This window comes from Mytilus galloprovincialis, chromosome 12, assembly GCF_965363235.1.
Source record: "Mytilus galloprovincialis chromosome 12, xbMytGall1.hap1.1, whole genome shotgun sequence".
NCBI classification, from domain to species: domain Eukaryota; kingdom Metazoa; phylum Mollusca; class Bivalvia; order Mytilida; family Mytilidae; genus Mytilus; species Mytilus galloprovincialis.
The window spans coordinates 39,409,298-39,431,777 of NC_134849.1; the positions used below are offsets into that span (position 1 = coordinate 39,409,298).

Sequence of the window (22,480 nt, forward strand, 5' to 3'; positions counted from 1 at the left end):
TTTCTTTTAAACACTTTTTTTACTTTTTTATTGATTGAATTACAAAATCAGATAATAATTAAAAACCAATTGTTCAGAGAACAATTGAAGGTCTTTCCATCAAAACAATGTATTTTGATATGAAAAGTTGTGAAACTAAGTTTAAAATGTCATTTCAATCGTCAAATGATAGCTCCTAGTAAGCTGATTCCAAAAATATATTGTTTCCATACATTTTTTTTAAAATTAAATAAGGGAGATAATTTGTTACTTCCGGTTTGAAAAATGTTACTTCCGATTATATTTGAATATTTACTTGACACTGATTCCAAAAATATCTGGTTCTATATACTTTTATATTAAAAAGTACAAAAAAATAGCTATTTCCGGTTTACAAAAGGTCACTTCCGGTTGTTTTTTACAAGGTTAAATGGTTTGATATCTTTTTCTAAAAGTTGTATATCTTTATCATGTATACATATAGAATAAAAGCAAAGGTCAAAATCTAGAACGTCAAATTAAGCTATGACCTTGAGATCAGTTTCAAGGTCATAAACCAAGGACCTCAAATCAAAAGACCATAGGTCTTTATTATATTTAGTTAATGAGTTATATCACCAAACGCGTATTTTTAAATACAAGAGGGGAGAAAACTCCCTTTTACATTCAACGTACGCTTGCAATCAAAATTTACATCTTACGACATGTCGCAACTAACAATTTAGTAAAAATAATTTGTTGATATCTTATACAGTCTTTGGATATAAGTGAAAATAAGCCAAATTCAAATATTAGAATATGACCTTGACCTTTGACCTTGACCTAATTTTCATTTTTTGGGACCAAGGACCTCAAATCAAAAGATCCTAGGTCTCTATCACTTATGATTTATAAGATAGAAATTCATATCACTTATATCAGATGCATAAGGGGAAATAACTCTCATATGGAGCGGTCATATCGCTTCGGTCAAAATAGGACAAATCATGCGAAGGATATAACGAGCAATTTTGTAAAATAAATTTGTCATAATCTTTTACGGTTGCGAAGGAGATGCGCTAACAAGGAAAACAGTGTTTGGGGAGATAACTCCTACAAAGAAAAGTATTCGTTTACGCAGGGTAAATTTCAAAAGTGCATAAACTGTTCGATATCATATACCAAATATCTAAGCGACATATTGCGAAACAAATGTTTATCGCAAGAACAAAATTAGGCGGAAGAAAAAAAAAAAATAAATAATCAGAAGAAAAACAATAGGTCTTTCCACAGAAAAGTGGAAAGACCTAATAAGGAGAACTCAATCTGACAGTGGTAAAGTTTGAATTATTCTTATTTACGTTAAGTAAGTTGACATTTTGTTTTGAGCAAGTTCTAAATGTTCCATTCGTGAAGCATACACTTTCTTTTAATAAAGATCGATACCAGGGGCATCGTAAAAACCTAAAAATAAACAACCAAGCCACTGCCTTTGAACTCGAATGTGTGATCTTTCAATATATTAATGTCTTTCGAACAGCGGTATACTACGGCTGTCTTTATTATATACATTCATGAATTTAAACGTTCGATGCGCTTTTCTTTATTTGCGTTTCATATACCAAAAAGGAAGTAGCATCAAGGACGCGTAAGTACTATAGTAAATGGGAATATTGTGTCAAGATGGAACATACAACGTAGCCAAATAAATCCGAGGTCAACTTTGCAAGATGTAGTTGGGACATGAGTTTAATATTGATATTTACAATTTATCAACGGTCAATTTAAGGGTTTACTGATATCACACAATTTTAGTACAGAAGTTGGTGGCAACCTCGGTCATCAGTAATTTCCTATTTGTAGTAGTTTGGTGCTTGAAAACTTAATTCACATTGTATTTTTGTTGAAGTTATAATAAAAATTCGAGTCAACTTACAAAAAATAAGGACTACTTTAACTGTCCATACTGTAAATCAAAAGCAGTAAAATAATTATTACATATTTTAAATATCTCGGAACATGTATGATGCAAACTAAATTCGATCATTAATAATGAACTTCCGCCTTAAGCACATCCCGCGTTCCAATAACAAACATATACAAGGACACAACACGTACGTGGACAAAACAAATAACCAAAAAAACAAATACAATAATTCTCACGTTAAACAAACTCAGTTTGGACACACAAAATAAGAAACAAATATTTGTAAGTTGACATTATTACATGAGAAATTTATATGTATAGCTTATGACGTTGCTTTGATTTTAATCCTCGTGTGTCTATTTCAAAACAAAGAAAATAGAACCATTTGATAAAAATGCACATGGATTTGAGGAAATGTAAAAGCATAGTCAATCGACTATTTTCATAAATCTCCTTCCATTAACATGACAAGGACAATTTTCTATGTGGTTGTTTTACTCTCGAGAACAAACTAGGAATAAAAGTCGTTCTACATTAACTATTAATCATAGGTAAACAAACTAGATAATTTCCGTTTATTTTGTTTCTTACTTGCATCGGAGTTTTTACGATTCTTTTTTTGCTTCAGATTTTTCTACAGCAGATTTGCTTGATTTTTGCAAGTTTGACAGCTGAAAATATATTTGCATCTGCGAATGGTACGTAGTATGAACGGTAAACACTGTTAAAAGTACTAGTTGTTTTTAAATACATCTTCGACGTCTGGTGGTCTACAAAGGAAAAAAGTTGTCTCATTGTCAATTAAACCCCCTTTTTCGCATTTTAAACCTCAACAATTTTATGTAATGCGATCACAAACTACATACATTAATCCAAGTGCATGCCATATTTAGAACCAAAACTTCATATGTCATATGTTTTATGGAACATTAAATTTAAAGATGTTCGCTTCTCCGTTCAAAAGTAATAAGATTTACAAACACAATAATAAATGGAAAATGGAGATCAATGGTCAAAATTGGTCAAAGCCTTCGAACGGATAAAATCAGAGGATTCCGAAAAGCAAACATCCTAAAGTCAAACCCTATATGTATATGCACATTAATGTTGAGCAATTAACCTCAAAATGTTCATGTTTTTAGTTGATGTGAGCAAAACATCCTCAAACAAAGTTGTCAACCTGATACAGAACGAACAGACAAGCACACATAATTACACATTCGATTATATACTATACGTGTTATATTAACATATAATGTACTCTTTTATACCCACATCAGGACATGCGTTACACTCAAAAAGAGACAAAAGATAATAAAGGGACATCCAAACTAATAAGTAAAAAATAAACTGACAATGCCATGGTGAAAACAGACAAAAATCACAGACAATCAACAGTTTATCAAATATAACAACTTATGTGCTTTGGAAGGAAAGCGGATCTTGCTCTACATATTACACATGTTGTGTTGCTCAAATTGGTCCAAACACGTTTTTAGTCAAATTCGGTTGGTGATATTTGGTGAAAAGGGCATGGCATTATCATCACGAGCACATTCGTCGTCGTCTGCGAAACAGATATTCCTGAAAGATCAACCAACTCGTGATTGGTCCATACAATTTTGGAAGAGATGATTTCAACTTCACCACCTGGAACTCTTGGTTTGATATTTCCCTTATAAGCAGCAGTCCTCTGCAAGTAAATCATGATAGAAAGTATGTTCGGGAATATCTACTGGGAGATATATACTCTGCATTCAGTTTCACAATGTTTCTTATTGATATTAAAATAAATCTACGGTAAACTGATGATTGTACTGTTATCAAATCATTTCAATATAGAAAAACTTACTTTTAAGCTAAACGCAGCTTCTGGTGTCATTAGTTTACTACAATGCCTAAAAACGAAACAAACCTACCAACTTCATTAAAAAAGTGACATTTGAATCTACTGACGAATAATATAGGACTTGATAAACTTAAACTACTCAAGTTAACAACAATATAAAAACAAAAGCAGGATTGTTTTAAAAAATAACTTAGATTATCACAGGAAATGAAATATAAATATAACATGTAAATTCATTATAATGAACTTACGTCGTATTCATATCCCGTGTTCCCATAACAGAAAATATTCTAAGCATGGTATAAAACATTTTAGAAAAAACCAAACATATTGCATTAGACGTTCAATTGATTCATCATGAAAATAAAGAAAAAAATGCGAAAGAATTATTTTATAGCGGCAAGATCATTCCATGTATGACTTTCGCGAATTTAGCTTGGTGACTTTTTGGCATTGTTTGATTTGTCTGATTGACGTGATTTCTGTGAAGAGTGAAACATTTCAAAACATATTGAAAACGAAAATGTGTAATATCTTTCACAATTTTATCAGAATGAGAAAAAAAAAACATGGAAATGTATCAATTTATAAGCAAAATTAAAAGCAATTCAGGTATTTTCATAGCTATATAAGCAGAACATGGAATACTGTCTTTCAGATTGTGTCTGTGTTATTTGGAAAACACTGTCAACGTCTGTGGTAACTTATAGTTCAGTTAAACAATTGATGGTGTGAGATCTGTTGAAAACGTCCAAATATAAAAAGGCTGTGCGTTAAATCGTATTACTTGGCAAAAAAATCAGATCCGTTAAAAAGCTCTCAGTAATAAAAAATGTAATAATAAGTTTGCAAACTATTTATTTTTAAGCCACAGTCGTAGTTTGTAAGAGGTATCTGCATGGTAGTATTTGATAATTGCTCTTGGTCCAGTCGTGACTGTTTTATTCAAGCAAAACTTATAAAACAGAGAAAAACAAACATAAATATGTTACACTTAATCATCAACTTGCTATAATATATTTCTTAACAAATATTGCGTCTATGCGAATGTATCCGTATTCATGCAAACTTTCCCCACAAAAACCGTTTATTCGTCGATAAGGAGCAACCATTTAACTTCAAAAGGATGTAACTGTTTTTTTCTGAGTCAGAAATGTTTTAATGTGAGTTTTTTCATTCAATTTTTTCGACGTTACATTGTATCAATCAAATTTTCATATTGTTTTTATCAAATTAGGGGTCATTATTTAAAAGGAAACAACAAAACCATACCCCCTCCCCGCTCTTTCAAATGGTCGTTCCCTTGGAGCTAGAAACGTTGTCTGAGAAATCTGAAACGATTCACTGTAATGGTTTTTTAAATGACAAAAGTTATACAAGTTTTAACAAACCTTAGGCACAGGTAATTATACCAGGTGTTTGATTAGATGTGGATATATTTAATGCGAACACAGTGAACATTGCATAAAATTTATTGAAACATGTTTACTGTTTATGGTTTTTAATGTGAAGACGGCCTATGTTTTTTTTTAATAAAATGAGAGATATATGCACATTGCTCATGCAGTTAATGGAAATTACCATTTAAAGTTATAACATTGTTGTCATATTTTATAGTTTGTAGGAATTGAATTATCTATTAAAATAGTAAAGTTAGTGTAAGATAAGGAAAAAAATAAACGTCTCGAATAAATGTCAAATCATTTTATATTTGCATGAACAAGCTAAATCACAAAATTGAACTCCGAGAAAAATTCAAACGGAAAACGCTCCTTATGAATGGCAAAATCAAACGCACAAACACATCAAACGAATGAACAAAAACTTGGTACAGTCATTTCCTTATTTAGAAAGTTGTTGATTGAACTTGGTTGTATAACACTAAACCTCTCACTAGTATGATTCGATTATATTGACAACGTTGCGTGATTAGAATTTAGCAGACAATCTAGGTAAACAAGTCAAAATAAGTGTTAAGCAGTCAACTACGTGTCACAAACTTATTCACAAAAACAACCTTACCTTTCATAAACATAATAACGAAAAGATAAACGTACAACAAACATAAATAAGTCCGTTAGTTTTCTCGTTTGAGTTGTTTTACATTGTCTTATCGGGGCCTTTTATAGCTGACTATGCGGTATGGGCTTTGTTCAATGTTGAAGGCCGTACGGTGACCTATAGTTGTTAATTTCTGTGTCATTTTGGTCTTTTGTGGATAGTAGTCTCACTTGAAATCATACCACATCTTCTTTTTTATATAGCTTGGTCCTCTGTTATTTTTGTGACAATTAAAAAAATAATTACCGTCCGCCATTTCTAAAACTGATTATTACAGCAAGTATTGTTTGTGTACGTGTTTACGAACCAATTAAATCACAAATATTTGAATATAAAGTCCAACAAAGTAGACACATTCAATATTTGCATATTCTATTCCTGAGAATTTGGTATTTTTTTTTATAATACGACTTAATTTGTCAACCACAATATTGAGTTTTTTCGTGTTGCTCAGTCTTTTTCTGTGGGTTTTGTTTTACACTATCGTTTAATTTTCGAATTTTGGGTTTGAATGTCACTCTCTATATAATCATTTATTTTTTTTATTCAAGTAACGACACTGCAATTCAGAAAGGATAACATATACTAGCATATTAATCTATTGTAAAAAAAATTCATAATATTTAATACAATTTGTAGATTTAGCTAACAAGGTCCTTATATTTGTATAAAATAACATTTGTTTATAGTGGAAAGTTGTGTTAACGTTAAATAAGTTACAATTAAAAAATGCTTGCTAGTCCCTCTCTGTGATTACCTTTAGAGAACTTTGGTTCATTTCCCAATCAAGCTATCATGAAGGGTAGATAAATAATACATATTTTAATCATAGTCTTTTTTAAAAATGATGAACGGTTCTTTATATTGGTATGTAATCATTTTAAACGTTTCAAATTTATGAAATTATATTCGTACATCAATGTTTTTGATACACCAATAACAAAAACTGAAATATATTGAATCGATACATTTTGTAACTATTCAAATTGATATCAGAAACCTAAACTTGATTATAAAATAATGAACATGTTAAAGGGAGACAATACTCGCATAACTTTTTCGAATTGGCACATAATACAACGGAATGTCACTCTTGTATACAAATGGCACATCAATATATTAATGAACTGTGCAATCGCGCTCCACCTTCAATGATGATTCTAAATTATAAATATAACCAAAAGTTGTTAATCTATAGATAGTAAAGACTAATGCAATCTAACCCACTGTTAAAATATTTCTTTGCATTTTTTTTTTTATTTCCTCAGTAAAATGTTTGAGCCACTTGACTTTCATAGCTCATAATTAACGTTTTTACACAACATTTAAATAAAGTAACTAAAGAGTATTCACTTCTCAAAGTGTAAGACGCAATAAAAATCGTATGCTTGCACAATCTTACCCAAAAACAGATTTAATTAAGTTCTGAACATTTCGACATTTCTTCGTTAAAACCGGTTTTAAACAAATCACAAGTACGTGTTAAGATCCGACTAAATACCCATTTCCCGATATCGTCAGGTTAATTTGCTACATATACGGTGTAATATTTTCTTAATTCAGGACAAACAAGTATTTACGGACAACTTGTTAATGACTAATTTATAACTTGAAAGCATACCAAAGGTCTGTGGTCATGTAAACTGCGTGCTAATGCAATTATTAGGATTTTAATGATTGTTGCTAAAACAAAAAATATGGAGAGTTATTCCAATTTCGAATTATACACGCCATGGGGAGCGACTCGAAGTAAATGCAGTTAAATTAGAAGTTCAGTAACGACATTCTTTATTTTATCAGTTTGCTCGTTTTGTACTAGTAGATTTGTAAAAAACAAATGAAATGTTCACTCTTATTTATCATTGATGAATCTGAAACGCGTTAGAATATATCAAATGAAACATCTGCTTAACAATTTAATCACGTTCTTTTGTTAAAGAAATATTAAGATTTTATATTATATAAAAAAAATCAATTTATATAGCAATTAGAAACATACATGGTAATTAAAGCAAATATCAGTTTATATTTAGCACTACAATCAATGTTGAGACGTAAACAAAAAAGTACAACATAAATATTACGTTCAAGGTATATTAAATAGATTGACAAAATCAAACAATAACCAACGGAACGACTTGAAAATATCTATTATATCTAACACATAGTAATTAAAAGTTACATTTACTAACAGATAAGTTCGTTATCATTAAAATTATTATTTTCTCATCAGTTACTTCACTAGTTCAAATCATTTTTGATGAAATATTGATTTTATTCTGGAGACAGAGCTGTTGACTAGCCTCCTCTAAACTTCTTTGATATAGCTCATACTTCTGTAATACATAAATATAATCGTTTTATAAACTGACGTTATTTTTGAAAAAAAAATTAGAGTTGTATTCTTTTATCTCAATTCAGACAACAAAGCTCTGCAATATTTTTGTTTTTGTTTTAGCATATTGATTGTAGCACTTCCTGTTTAAACACTTTTAGAAAAGAATTCAGGACATAATGATGAAAGATGAAAAATAGTTGAAACATATTATTTAACAAAATATGAAAATTGCTTCGTGTGATGTGGTTATCATGACTTAGGAACATATTTTTCCAGGTGATATATATCACACAGAAAACATTTAAATGCCTATGTACCAAAAAGTAGTTAATTCCTATCATTTTTTTGAAAGTTTATATTACTCTTCTTTATACTTGATATCGTTATATTGCAGAGTCATTGCATCTCGGTAGAATATTTGTTTAACAAATTGTTTACTTTGTGTGTTTTCGCAAAGAACGATCATATCTTAGAAATATGATGGTATAGTCCTTTTTTAGTTGATGAAACATATTTCCTGTGAATATTTAAAGCACTTACCTCTCGCACTTGTCGCATATACACCAGCTAGAATTCAAAGAAATTGGGTCATTTAAAATAAGCTTGTTCTTGCAAAATGAATGTATACTTAAATATTTAGATTCTGACCAGTTCAGTTTTATGATGTGTGCAAAAATTTAAATCAAATATGCTTATAAAACAAAAACAAAACAATATGACATATTTATACACCACAAAGTAACTTAAATTTCCCATTTATCTAGTAAGATTTTTTTTTTTTTTTTAATAATCCCAAATATAATGTCTACCAATGTTTAAACCACAATAAAGTATATCTTGCATTTTCTATGTTTTGTCATGTGTACTATTGTTTGTTTGTTTGTTTGTCTTTTTCAGTTTTAGCCATGGTGTTGTCAGTTTACTTTTTTGAATCATGAATTTGACTGTCCCTCTTGTGTCTTTTGCATCAATTATTTATTAAATAGTTATTGCTTTTATCTTTGCTTGACAAGGCAGGTTTTCATGCTGCTTCAACTATGGTGTCAATTTTCTGAAGAAGAAAATTGGTAAATTAGTTGTACAATTTCTAGATGAGTTCTATAATTGTGTGTATTGCCATGAAATGGATTGAAAACGGGTTAATAATTATTGACATAAAAGCTATATAGACTATATATTAAATACGTTATGCTTGTTTGTAATATAAATTCAAAAACGTCTTTATCAAAATTCAATCATGAATATATGCAATACAAGAAATACGATGTTTTAATGAAGCAATCAATTGTGTTGGCTTGGCTATTGGATTTGAACAGCAACATACAGTCGTATTAAGCAAACTCATAATCAATAAATGACGATTTTCGGACTCATAATTGCTTGACAAAGACATGTTGCATGCTTCAATTATGGTTACCATTTCACTTTGTTTTGCGCTTTGTCAATGGTCAATGAGTAAATAATAATGGTTGCAATCTATAGAAATTATTTTTTTCTATTTAAGGTTAATTCAGTGTATTGTATTTCAGTTTTAATTATAAATACGTCTCTAATTAAACTTCAATTTGATACTTACACACTGAAAAAAACAGTTGTAACAATAATGTTTCACCATCATTAAACTATTTTTTTTTAAATTTTATAAATGTCAATGACATAAATTGCAAAATAGAAACTTGATTTTTTACATTAAATCTATATAAAATAGTTAATCAGATTATTCCGTCTTTAATGAACTCCAAACATTTTATATATTTAATTCAAAAAATTATGATGCATTTATGAATCAATTATTTGTGTTGGCTTGAATTGACGGCTGGAAGAGCAACATGTGTGTCATGGAATTAAATATCATCATCAACCAAAGACGTTAAACAGCATGATTATTTATCTTTTATATGCTTGAGATGACATGTGTTATTCTTCAAATAAGGTGTCCATTTTCTGTTCGTTTTGGTGGTGGGCAACGGCCATTGCATCAATAACAAAAATTGTTACATCATCATTGAAAAATTTTAAAAGTTTGTTGTATTACCACATGTGCCATGTCATAATTTTCAAAATAGATATTTAACCTATGAAATTAAAGCTATTTAGAACAGTTTATCAGATTTGAATTTTTAAGTGTATAAGTTATGCGTGTTAGTTATACAGATTCCAAGATTTATATAATGAACAGCAAGCATTTTATATTTGCTATGACATGATTATGATGACTTGATGAAGCCATAATTTGGGTTGGCTTGAATTGACCAATGAAACAGTAACACGTGTTGTGTGAAGAAACACCATACTCAACCATTGATGGTCTGATGTATGCTGGAAAAAGATATGTGTTATGCTTCAAATATGTCGTTCGTATTCAATTCGTTTTATTCATGGTCAACGGTCAATGAGTAAATAAGAAAGCTTTTGATCTTTAATGGGGAATTTCTGTTTTAACGTAAACAATTACAGGTATTCCCTTTCAAATACAAATTAACATTATGGTCATATTATACAGTTCATCGAAATTATTTTTTCTTTTGAAATAGTAATGTTGATGTGTAATAAGGATTTTATAAGAATCTGTAATAAATGTCCTATTTCTATTTGCATTAGACTAATATGGTGCTTTAATGTATCAGTATTTTTTGTTGTCTTTAGGGCATGAGCAGCAACGTACATGTATATGTCATATTTTAGAATTGTGTAACATTAGTTTTTTTTCACCACCATTAATATATTTTATGATTGTGTTGTTTGTAATGTCTTGAATAGCAAAATGGGTATTACTTTTTTTCAGTAAAAGCTATATAGAATACTTGATCAGAAATGAATCTTCCATTGAAAAAGTTACGCTTTTTTGTATAAAAAATTCTGGTATGTCTGTAATGAACTACAAATAAATTATATATTATGCAATTATCGAAATTAAGTTTTTTTTAAATAGAAATGTTGATGTGTGTTCAGGATTAAGAAATGTCAAATACAGTTTAGGTTAAGAAACGTACCGTATTCCGGTATGACATTGTACTCTTTAAAACTGCTATTATCTAGGACGTTTGTAATAAATACAACTAACTTTAAAAAAAAATGTCTTTAAATGTCTTTAAGCTATTTCTATGAGCTTTAAAACATTGTTTTGACGAAGCAGTCATTGATGTTGCTTTGAAGACTTAACAGCAACACATATATAGATAAATATATATTAAGCTATATAAAGCTTGACAAGACTGGTTTTATTCTTCAAATATGGTGTCAGTTATTTGTTTATTGTCCTCGTGGTCATCGGCCAATTAGTAAATAATGGTTATTGTAATATTAGAAAGGGAAAACAATTTCTTGTTCTAACAGCTATTACGTGTATTGTTTTGCAGTTTGAATTTTAATTACTTCTCTAATCGAACTTGAACTTGCTACTTACGTCCTGAAAAAAAAGGAACGTATAATTGTTATGTATTGCCATGTAAGGAATTTCAAAATCGGTATTTATTTATATTTCCATTAAAGCTATACAGAATAATTGTTTAGAATTGAATCGTCCATTGATTAAGTTACTTTTAATTATAAATGCTTCTCTATTCAAACTTAAACTTGCTACTTACAGATTGGAAAAAAAAACGAATGTTACATTAGTTATTAGTAATTTTTGACATTGAGCTATATAACACAGTTTGTCAGAAGGGTATATTCTATTAGATAACTTATTCATGTTTGTAATAGAGATTTCGATATGTCTTTAATGAACTCTAAACACATCATATATGCAACAAAAGAAATTTGATGTTCTGATGAAGCAATCATTTGTGTTGGCTTGGATTTTCGACTGGAACAACAACATATATTTCGTGTTTAGGCGAATGATAACGAACCAATAACGATAAGCATGATAATGTCTGCTGTAATGTCTGCTTGACAAAGACATAAATTGCGACTGTTTACATATGGCGTCAATTTTAAGTTCGTTATGCTCGTGGTCAATGGCTGATAAGTCAAGAAGGCTTGAGATCTGTATAGGATAATTAATATCTGTATTTAAATGTATGCAATGTTAAAGGTATTTTCATTGATAACATTATAGCCATATTATACAGTTTGTCAGAATGAAACTTTCTTTTGAAATGTTGATGTGATATAAGGATTTCGATATGTTTTTTTTATAAAAGTCAAGCTTTTTTATTATATTGAAACAATATAGTGTCTTGACGAAGCAGTCATTTGTGTTGCCCTGAAGGCGTGAACAGCATCATACATATATTGTCAATTTGAGAAAAATCATATTGAGCCATACACTATTATCATCATAGTTGTTGCTCTTATGTAGGCTTGACAAGACTGTTTTTATGCTTCAAATATGGTGTAAATTATTTGTGTATTTTCGTTGTGTGCAGCGGCTATTGAGTTAATAAGTAGGATTGTAATTCTTAATTTGTAAATAGTTCATTTTTTTAACCGAACATATATAATTTCAGGTATTGCATTGGAGTTTATATAACAAATAATTCAAGCTTGAACTTGCTACTTACAATCTGAAACCTTAGAATTTTACCATGGTTGATTTTATAATTTATTTCCGTATGCTCGAGGACAACGGCCGACGGGTAAATAATAACGGTTGCAATAATTTCAAAACCTGTCTGCTATTCAGTATATACTAATAATTCATTCTTTTTTAATTCTTTTCAGAAATAAACAGGTTAATATGTACTTAGAAATAAATGCAGACAAGTAAATGATGATGTCTTTGGGTATGCTGCTAAAACTATGCAAAAATTGACAGGCTTGTCACTAACATATAAATGTAACTCAGCATTTGTTTAAAATTGTATCTTTGAACAGGGTTGTCTTTAAGGCCCGGGGGCCGGGGATTTCCCCCGGCAACTTCCCCTTGTGGACCCGGCTACTCTAGCGGCAAGTATGACCTGACTGTTTGAAAAAAAAACATACAGAGATCAATATTTCTCCGTTACAAGTTTTTGTTCCGTGATTTTAATTGTGAACAAGAGACATCGAGTAATCCAAGTAAATCCGAGTGTTTAGGCCATTTTTACAGGTTAAAGCTTTCCTACGACGCTGCGAGTTTTTAAAGCGCTCGGATGATTTTGTCACTTCCGTTCTAAAATGTGACCGATCTTTTCACCATGCAGCGACGGTTTTTCTTTGGATTTAATAAGTAATTTATTTGTTTATCAGGTGTTTTAAGTATTTAAATTCAGAAATGAGGATGGTCAACGATTATTTTAACATACGTTGGACAAGCTACATAAGTTTTCAACCAAATGGATCACACAAAAAGAAGATCGATGTCTACAACCAGTGACAGTGTCACCTGTCGGGTGTTTAACTGTTTCAGTGCTTCAATCAGAACATTGGTATTCAAAACAAATACTAAATATAGCTGAAGGCCAACATCTTTTAAGATAGGATAAATGACAACATCTTCTATAAATGTTGTTTGCCCAAGTATCCTATCTTTCTCTCTCTCAACAAGTCCAAAGCCTGCCTGGCCTCATGAATACTTAATAAAGAAATGAAGACTCAATAAATAGGACTATAGATAAACCCCATAGTTTTGTGCCCCCAGTTAATTGACCCTGTCTGATCAGTTTGTCCTTCAACTTTATATCCAGAGGTATAAAAGGTTACAGAATAAAGGGATTTTAATTTCTGCCAAACCTTGTTGAAATTAAAAAAAGTTGGACATTCATTTTCACACAAAAAGGGGATAGTTTAATCCTGTCACACTTGGGTCGATGTTTTACTATAGTAAATAAAATTTAACCATGATATTGCTATTCTCAAACATCTTCAAATATATAGCTGTAAGTTGAAAGTCTGGATAATCAAATAAATGTGATCAAATTTACAGAAAAGTTGACCCATGTTACAAATTTTAATAAACAATTTACATAATCACCAGTAAAAAATGATGTTTTGCGAGGAGTGAATGAGGGTCCAGGAGACCCCCAAAGTGCAGGATTTTGCACCATTTTTTCAAAATTTTTTGGGGCCCTTAAATGGGCCCCATACCCTCGGCCGTAGCACGACGAGCAAGCTTGTCGCCGCGAACGGCTTCGCCGTCCGCATTACATCCCCTCCTACTTTTTATAATTAACCTGCTACTTCAAATCTTAGAGACAACCCTGATCTTCCATGAAAATGATCATCTAAACATGTATTCGCTATCTTTTTTTAAGATGTGAACGTCCTTAGTGGATATAGGAATTGCATACACCGGTAAAAAGCAGGTGTCTGTATGTCTATAAGAAGTGAAGGCATACTACAAGTTTTTTTTACTTCATAACGAAATAAAAACACAACAACATAAAAACTAGCAGCGACAATGAACTTTTTAAGTATTAAGATGCACAGGTATAAGTGAGGCTCATATAAAATAGACACAACTGTTTCGAATTTTGGTTTAATAAACATTAAGTTTACATGTATGTTCTACTATGCAAGTTGAAATATAAGTACTTACTTGTGGCTGAATGGTTGAATTTTGTCATGCCTTAAATGATACATTATACAATTAAGTAATTTTTACTGAAACCTTAACCATTGTTAATGATATAACATAGTCAGGGAAACAATCACATTGTCATAGCAACATTTTTATACATCGAGACGTACAATTATCACAACGTCGATACATATTTTTTTGTAACAATTAACATGATTAAAGTAAACAACAAAATGTATAATGTATATATTCAATATATAATTCGATTTAAAGGGCTTGACCGTTAAATCGCGTTATCAGAGGAAGGCAAGACTTGCGACAGTTCATGCACAGGTCAATGTAACGCGCATGTCTTAATTCGATTACACGGCATATAAATTTTAACAGCTAAAGCACAATATTTTGAATGCACGGTCTGCTAGGAAGTAACTGAATTCATCTAAGGTCAGATTGTTCATTTCATTAATGTATTTAACTGAACAATACTACTTCGAACAAAGGTATATACAAGTATATTCATATTACACTATCCTAAGTTGTAGATTGTGCATGTTTTATTTATGTCTAGTTCATTTTAATCATTTGTTACTATAATGAATAGTTGTATCTTGTTATGTTGTATGTATTTATTTTGTATGATTAATAATCCAAAGGATGAGCTTATTCTAAGAACTTACCCACAAGCACATCTGTAAAAGTATCCATGGACTGGTGCACAATTGCTATTAAAAAGATTTATGTTATTTATACATGTTTAAATAAATAATTCATTCTGAAATTATTTAATTTTATGTAAAAGTTCTATGTAAAATCTAGGTTTTTTTTTGTAAACTGTTTGATATTAAAGATAAAAGTACAGGTGAACACACTAATGTACCAAACTGTCATGACTGTTGTTGTCATTTTTTCAAAAAAGTATAATGAAATACGAAACTGTTATAGTTTCATTATATGTCTTATCATTTAACAGTATGCTCACATTATATCAAATGTACATTTGGATGATTGAAATATTCTTCAATATTTGATAATGATGTTAACTTCAAAAAACACTCTTTTGTAGATAATAATATTTGTTCCTAATAATCAATGATAAGTGATTACTTGTATTATCAATGCATATACTGTTATGATTAATTATGTTATCAATATAATCAATGCAGTGCTTATCATATGTTTTGTATAACTGACATCATTATGTCGGCCTGTTCAATACAGTTTTAATAATATGATTCAAGAATTCTTCGACTGCTTCACAGACTGTTTATATATTCTGTTATTGTCATGTTGGGACCTTGTATACCTAACTATTTGACGTGGGTTTTGCTCATTGTTGCAGACCGTGACCTATAGCGGTGTGATTGGTTTCTTATTGAGATATGTCTCATGAGTAGTCATCCCGGTACTTTTGATAACTATTTACCCCACTGAGTCGATGCCACTGCTGGTGGACGTTTCGTCCCCGACTCTGCTTATTCTTATAAAACATACTACTTACATGATTACATCTGTCATCTATGCAAATAGTATTATGATTACGTGTGACGTGTGATATTTTAAAATATAAAGTTTGTATAATACAACAGTTACTACTAGGACGTCTCTTTTTGCATTTCAAATTAATGTTTTTCGTAAACTTGTTCATGCTTCCATACCATAAGCACTAAAATTATTAAAAAAACATCAGTTTTTTTTCGAATTTTAGTCAGTGATGACCTTTGCAATATTACTCACCTAGTTTTTTCAAAACAGATGGAACCTTTAAGTTATATCGTCTGATACATGTGATACGTACGAATAATATGCATGAGAAAAGAGAAATATTATCTAATTTTATTTGTTTTTACCTGTGGACGATGTTTTTCCATTTCTTGTAGCACTTCATTAATCGGAAAACACTGTCAACGTCAGTAGTTACCAATATAGTTTATATTACTTATACAAAAGAACGTGTTTATTGAAGATCTATTAAAAATAGTAGGTATGTTTCAAGCTTTCTACCTTAAGTTGTGATATGTGTATTTGTCAATCATTTCTTGCTACAATGAATATATTAACTTTAGAAATTATTTCACCCTATATCGTGTATATATTGAATTTTTGCAAGGTTAATGATGAAAAATGTATCAGTTTAAAAGACATCGTATATTTTTTTTATTTACCTAATATTATATGTCCCTATCAGTTGTCTAATGTCATCTTCAGCTACAGATTTACGACTAAAGGATATATTGGGGAACTCTGGAAGGGAATTTATATGTAGTTTGTCAATTTCTTCTTTCAGATTATTGATCTTTTGTACCAAACGTCCATCTTGTCGGGTTTTATCTAGTTCTTTTCTATGTTTGTCTAAGGTCTGTCCAGCAACAAGCACGGATTTAGCATCAGACAACATATTCATCAGCTTGTCTTTCTCCTGCTTGGATTGTTCTCTCACCAAGGCAACCATCTGAGCCACGTTTTTATCAACCATTATTTTAATCATGTTGCCTTCATCCTTGATTGCTTTAATAACTGACTCCAGTGAATTATCAAATGATCTCAAACTTTCCTTAATCTTCTGTACATTTTGATTTGCCTTCTCTGTTTTGTTTCGAATTTTTGTTTCATTTCCCCCTTGTAATTTCGCGACTACATCGACAAATTCGGAAAATGTATGCCCATTGTGATTTGCTGCCACACAACGGGTACAAACTGGTACATTGCATGTATTACAAAATAACGTTAATTCTTCTTTGTGTTCAGTACACTTCGATTTACCTTCCGGGATCAGGTCGGACGCTTTCTGAAATTGATGGTTTCTCGATAACTTCTGCCTATTATGTAAAAACTTACAATTTTCACAATAGTATTCTTCACAGTCTATACAATATTGTGATCCAGGGGCACTCACACAAACTTCGCAGGTTTTAGACGCAGTTTGAGCCATTTTGGATTTAATCAAAATCACAGGTAAACAAATTATAGTATCACATGACAATAAATTCTAAATTTAAATCAAGGACGATACATAGTGTTTATTATTAAAGAGATCCTATTTTAACAATTCATTTTTTTTGTTATTTTTAGTTGACGTGAACTTTTTATAGAATAAACACATATATAATGATAACGGACATTTTATCTGTTGAACGTGTAATATATAAACCGTTTAGTAATCGAAGTGCGTATTATACAGGAAATCACCTGCTATTTACCAAACTATGTACATTGTTTATTTAAATGTAAACAATGTTCTCAACAACATTATATGTATTGTAAGTTTAGTATATGTATGCTACCCACCTACAGATGAATGAATAAGATAATCAATGATTTTTAATTGCTATTACTATTTAAAGACATTATATTAAACATGTTAAATGCGTGTTCAAATATTCAAAACATTTCATTATATGCTAACTATAACAGTAAACATGTTAAATTAACGTGGTATATACATGTATCTTTAATGTAATTTCAATCGTTTGAACGAACTGATTAGATTGAAATTAGTTTCTTCTAGTTGTCTCCTATAGACCGTTATATGTTTTCTCGCGCTTAATGAGATAAGTTGCTTTGTTCATATGTTTTAAAAGATTACTGAAAGCAAAGTTTTGTGAGTAAAAAAAAACAGTTGTTTGTATTTGTTCTAACTTTCTACCAGATAAAACAACACTTCTAGTAACGATCATGTAAAATTGAAAAAAACAAAATGTTTACTTTGGAAGAACATGTGTGTCTTACTTTTCATCTAATCTTATCCTTGATCAACCTGCGATGATATGATGCATTATTATAAAAAACAACATATTTGAACCGACGAAACACTGTATATACGAAGGAATTTTGGAATAGAACACAGCTTATACTTTAGTTCTAATTATGGAAAAACCGTTTCACAAATGATATCATATATTTTCCTTATGTCGTGGCTACTCCCCTTCCCTTTCATTAGTGTGACCTACCTCATTAGACTACTTAACGAAATTGTTATAACATAAACGACGCAACGGGTGCCACATCTGAATCAGGATCTGCTTACCCTTCCGGGGCACCTGAGATCACACCTAGTTTGTGGTGGGTTTGTGTTGCTGATTCTCTAGTTTTCTATGTTGTGTCATGTGTTCTATTGTTTGTCTGTGTGTCTTCTTTCATTGTAAGCAAGGCGTTGTCAGTTTATTTTCTATTAATTAGTTTGAATGTCCCTCTGGTATCGTTTGTCCCCCTTTTAATGAGATTTAATATCAAAGTAAATAACAAAAAATATTTGAACTTGATGCATATCCATGAAAGTGTCGTTACACATTTGAAGATCAATTTGAAAAGCTAATTATTTTAAACTTGGCCTATTTGAAAATGTATAGTTGGAAAGTACGATTTGAGAGTACGCAGTGATGCAAGATGTTCGCCACGTGAAAAAATCAGTTGTCCGATTAAGGGCATATGCAACAGTTTATTTCTTACGGTGAACATTTTTCCCTTTTAAATCTGTAGGCTCTTTTTATCTGCTTAAATCAAATATGTTATAAAAAATATACCTTCATGTGCTACTTTTTGAGTTAAATCAGGTCGAATTTTCAAATATTTGCGCATAATGAATTGTGGACGTATTTTCCTCCCGACAGAAAATCATATTTTTTTAGTTTTAAAAGATAAACAAAAGCTGTTTTTGGTATAATGTGTATACGTTCTCTTTTATATAAGTAGCCTATAAATTTATGAAATATGTTGTTAAATAATAAATAAAATCTATCAAATGTTCATGAATTTTGAAACAACGTCCTTTTCTGCTGTATATTAATCAATTTTTTTTTTAAATTCAAAAGATGTCTTTTAAATGAGATTTGGTGCACATAATCTTCATACGTATTCAAATCGACGGTTTTTTTTTACCAAGATGGGTCGCTGATCTCGTTCTAAAGTTAAATTAGTTTGAGTGATAAAAATCGGTCTAAACATGCATTATCCTCCGATATGTCACAGTTTGACGTCGCTAAAATAACATTTTACGTAAAAACCTCCCCTGTAACTGTAACATATGCTCTTAATTAGAAGATGTCTCCACTCCTAGTATAGTTAGTGTGTATAAGGACTTTAGATGTAGTTTTTGAAAGAAAAAAAGAACACCTCAGAATCGATTTTTAAACCCAGGGAAAAGTAAAATAATTCGAAATCGAAAGTAATACGCTGACACATAGATTGTAGTAGAAAAAGGGCATATTGAGGTTTGAATATATCGCTGAAGACATCTTTGAATAGGTTATGATCTCAAGTTCATTAAAAAAAATCATGGCAGAGTGTTGTACCTAACGATAATTTAAAGAAAGACAATAACAATCAAACCAAGGAGTAAACGAAGACTCACAAAACCAAAGAAGATGTACATCAACAGTTATAATTAATAAATAAGAAACAACACGAACTCAACTAAAAACCGGGAGTGACCTCAGGTGCTCCGGAAGGGTAAGCATTTCCTGCACCATATACGGTACCCGTCGTGTTATTCCTTTGTTCAGTTCGGTAATGATGGCAGGTTATTATGACTAAGGAAGAATATCAGATATGATCTCTGACATGTCTGACACACTTTTGTCATAATGGCCAATTAACTCATGATGGCGACCGTAAAATTTCTTGAGTGATTAATTTGAATGATTCATAGCCCTGTCTTAGCAATTTTTGAAAAAAGCAGTATATTCCTCATTCAACAAAATCAACGTACTTTGAGTTAGCTCCAGAGTAACGTATCAATTGAAACACTTATACTCTATATGTTGGTGCCGCTGGGATGTTGCTATACAGAAATGGAGAGTTGGCTAAAGGAAAATTAAAATCATCGCGTTTGTCATAAATTTTGGTATTCAACCTATAATCAGAAGTCATTTCGAGAAAAAAAGGGTCTAAATACAGATGAGTGCTGTCCTAACCTTGACAAAATTTAACTTAGAGTTAACTTGTTGACTGCTTTTTAAGTTAACTTGAGAATTTTTAAGCAGACCAGCAAGTTAACTTCGTCTACGGTGGACCAGACCTACGGTCCGCTTTTTTATGACTGCTGCAGACTTTTGACGGGTCTGTTCCAGACCAGACCTGTCAAAAGTCTCCTTTTGACCAGTCCTGTGGACAGGTCTGCTTCTGACCAAACCTGTGGACAGGTCTGCTTCTGACCAGACCTGTGGACAAGTCTGCTATTGACCAGACTTGGGGACATGTCTGCTTATGAAGTGTTATCGTTATTGCGACTTTTCATATCAGACTTGAGCTTTATTAAAATATGTATAAACAACATTCGCATTGTTCTTCCCAAGAAGGCCTCTGATAGCAAATTTCTTTACTCGCTATACTCTTCTAGACATTATTAATAACAACACAATTCTTTCTTTTTTTCTTTTTATATATTCTTATAAACATTAGTCAATTACATAGAGCTATCATATTTTTTTAATTAGAAGGCGGATAGAAATTAGGGTTATCAAACGCATCGGAACAACATTCGTATATCATGGAATATCAACATCTTTGTCGACGTTACTTAGTTCCCCGTTTTTTTAGTTCCTTCAAAATTTTTACTTTACGCATTTTTACATGCATGGATATTTCATTGTTATTCTACTGATTTGGATTGGATTTACTATTCTTTTTTCCGTAGAATATTCTAACGAAAATTGTATAGTTGTACAGTGTCCGGATATGTACGAGGTGGTAAAACTACCAACAATCTCGTCAAATTCGTTAGATTTGTCGAGAGATTTGTGCACATGAATGAAATAGTTGGCACTTCACGTTTAACTACAAACAAAATCAATCAACCGACATGATAGATTAACAGTATACTATTATCAGAAGTGAACATCAAATACATTTTTTATTAAAAATCACAAATGAATTCAGACATGTCCGTGTTGGTACATGTACTTGGATGATTCGGCCTAATAGTTTCGTTTTACACACCCTAGTGACTGTTCAATATTATGAATACAGAGATGAAACGCTGACATTCTCAATGTATGCGGAAAAAAAATTGCATTAATTGTTTTCCTTATTGCTTACATTTGCCGTCCTACTAACATGTTCACAGGAGTGCCAGGATAAGACATAATTAGCCGCCATCCTAACAGCGGTCATTTATTTTATACATTGAATCCAGACATCAAAAATATGGCTGATTTACTATGCGGATATATATAGATTTTTAAATTAAAGTGCACATATGCAGTTCTGAGTTTTTGGTCGATGCAGTCAAATAATTTTGTTGTATAAGTCAGCATGAGGTATCAAATCTACTGAAATTTTGTTACGTATCAATATTTTGAATAAAAATAGGACATGCTGACATCCGAAATTAATGCGAACACAAATTTGTTGTTATTATATTGCAATATTACTGTCCATTGTATTATACATTGAATCCTGGCATAAAAAATATGTCTTATTTACTATGCAGGTATACATGGTATATCGATTTACAAATTAAAGTGCACATATGGTCAGTTTTGGTCAGTGCGGTCAAATCATTTTGTTGTACAAGTCAGCATGAGGTATCAAAACTACTGAAATTTTGTTACATATCAATATTTTGAATACAAGGAGGACATGCTGGCACCCTAAATGTATGCGAACAAAAATGTGTTGTTCATGTTGTTATTGTATTGAAATTTTGCTGTCCATTGTATTATACATTGAATCCTGACATAAAAAAATATGGCTGATATACTATGCTGGCATATAGATTTACAAATTTGAGTGCACATATGGTCAGTTGTGGTCTTGCTCAATGCGGTCAAATTATTTCATTGTACAAGTCAGCATGAGGTATCAAAACTATTGAAATTGTGTTATGTATCAATATTTTGAATATAAGGAGGACATGCTGGCACCCTAAATTTATGCGAAACAAAAATGTGTTGTTATCAGCTGGTT

The 22,480-nt window shown here is 31.0% G+C and overlaps 1 protein-coding gene across 1 annotated transcript; it reads right to left on the bottom strand.

Annotated features, from left to right (window-relative positions):
- Positions 1–11,335: 11,335 nt before the first annotated feature.
- On the bottom strand, positions 11,336–17,524 carry LOC143053518 (E3 ubiquitin-protein ligase TRIM71-like). Its single transcript, XM_076226310.1, has 4 exons — positions 16,741–17,524; positions 15,256–15,300; positions 14,597–14,626; positions 11,336–11,542 (listed from the first exon to the last, which is right to left on the bottom strand). The coding sequence occupies exons 1-4, from the start codon at positions 17,505–17,507 to the stop codon at positions 11,536–11,538; spliced, it is 849 nt and encodes a 282-aa protein (XP_076082425.1). The 5' UTR covers positions 17,508–17,524; the 3' UTR covers positions 11,336–11,535.
- Positions 17,525–22,480: the final 4,956 nt, after the last annotated feature.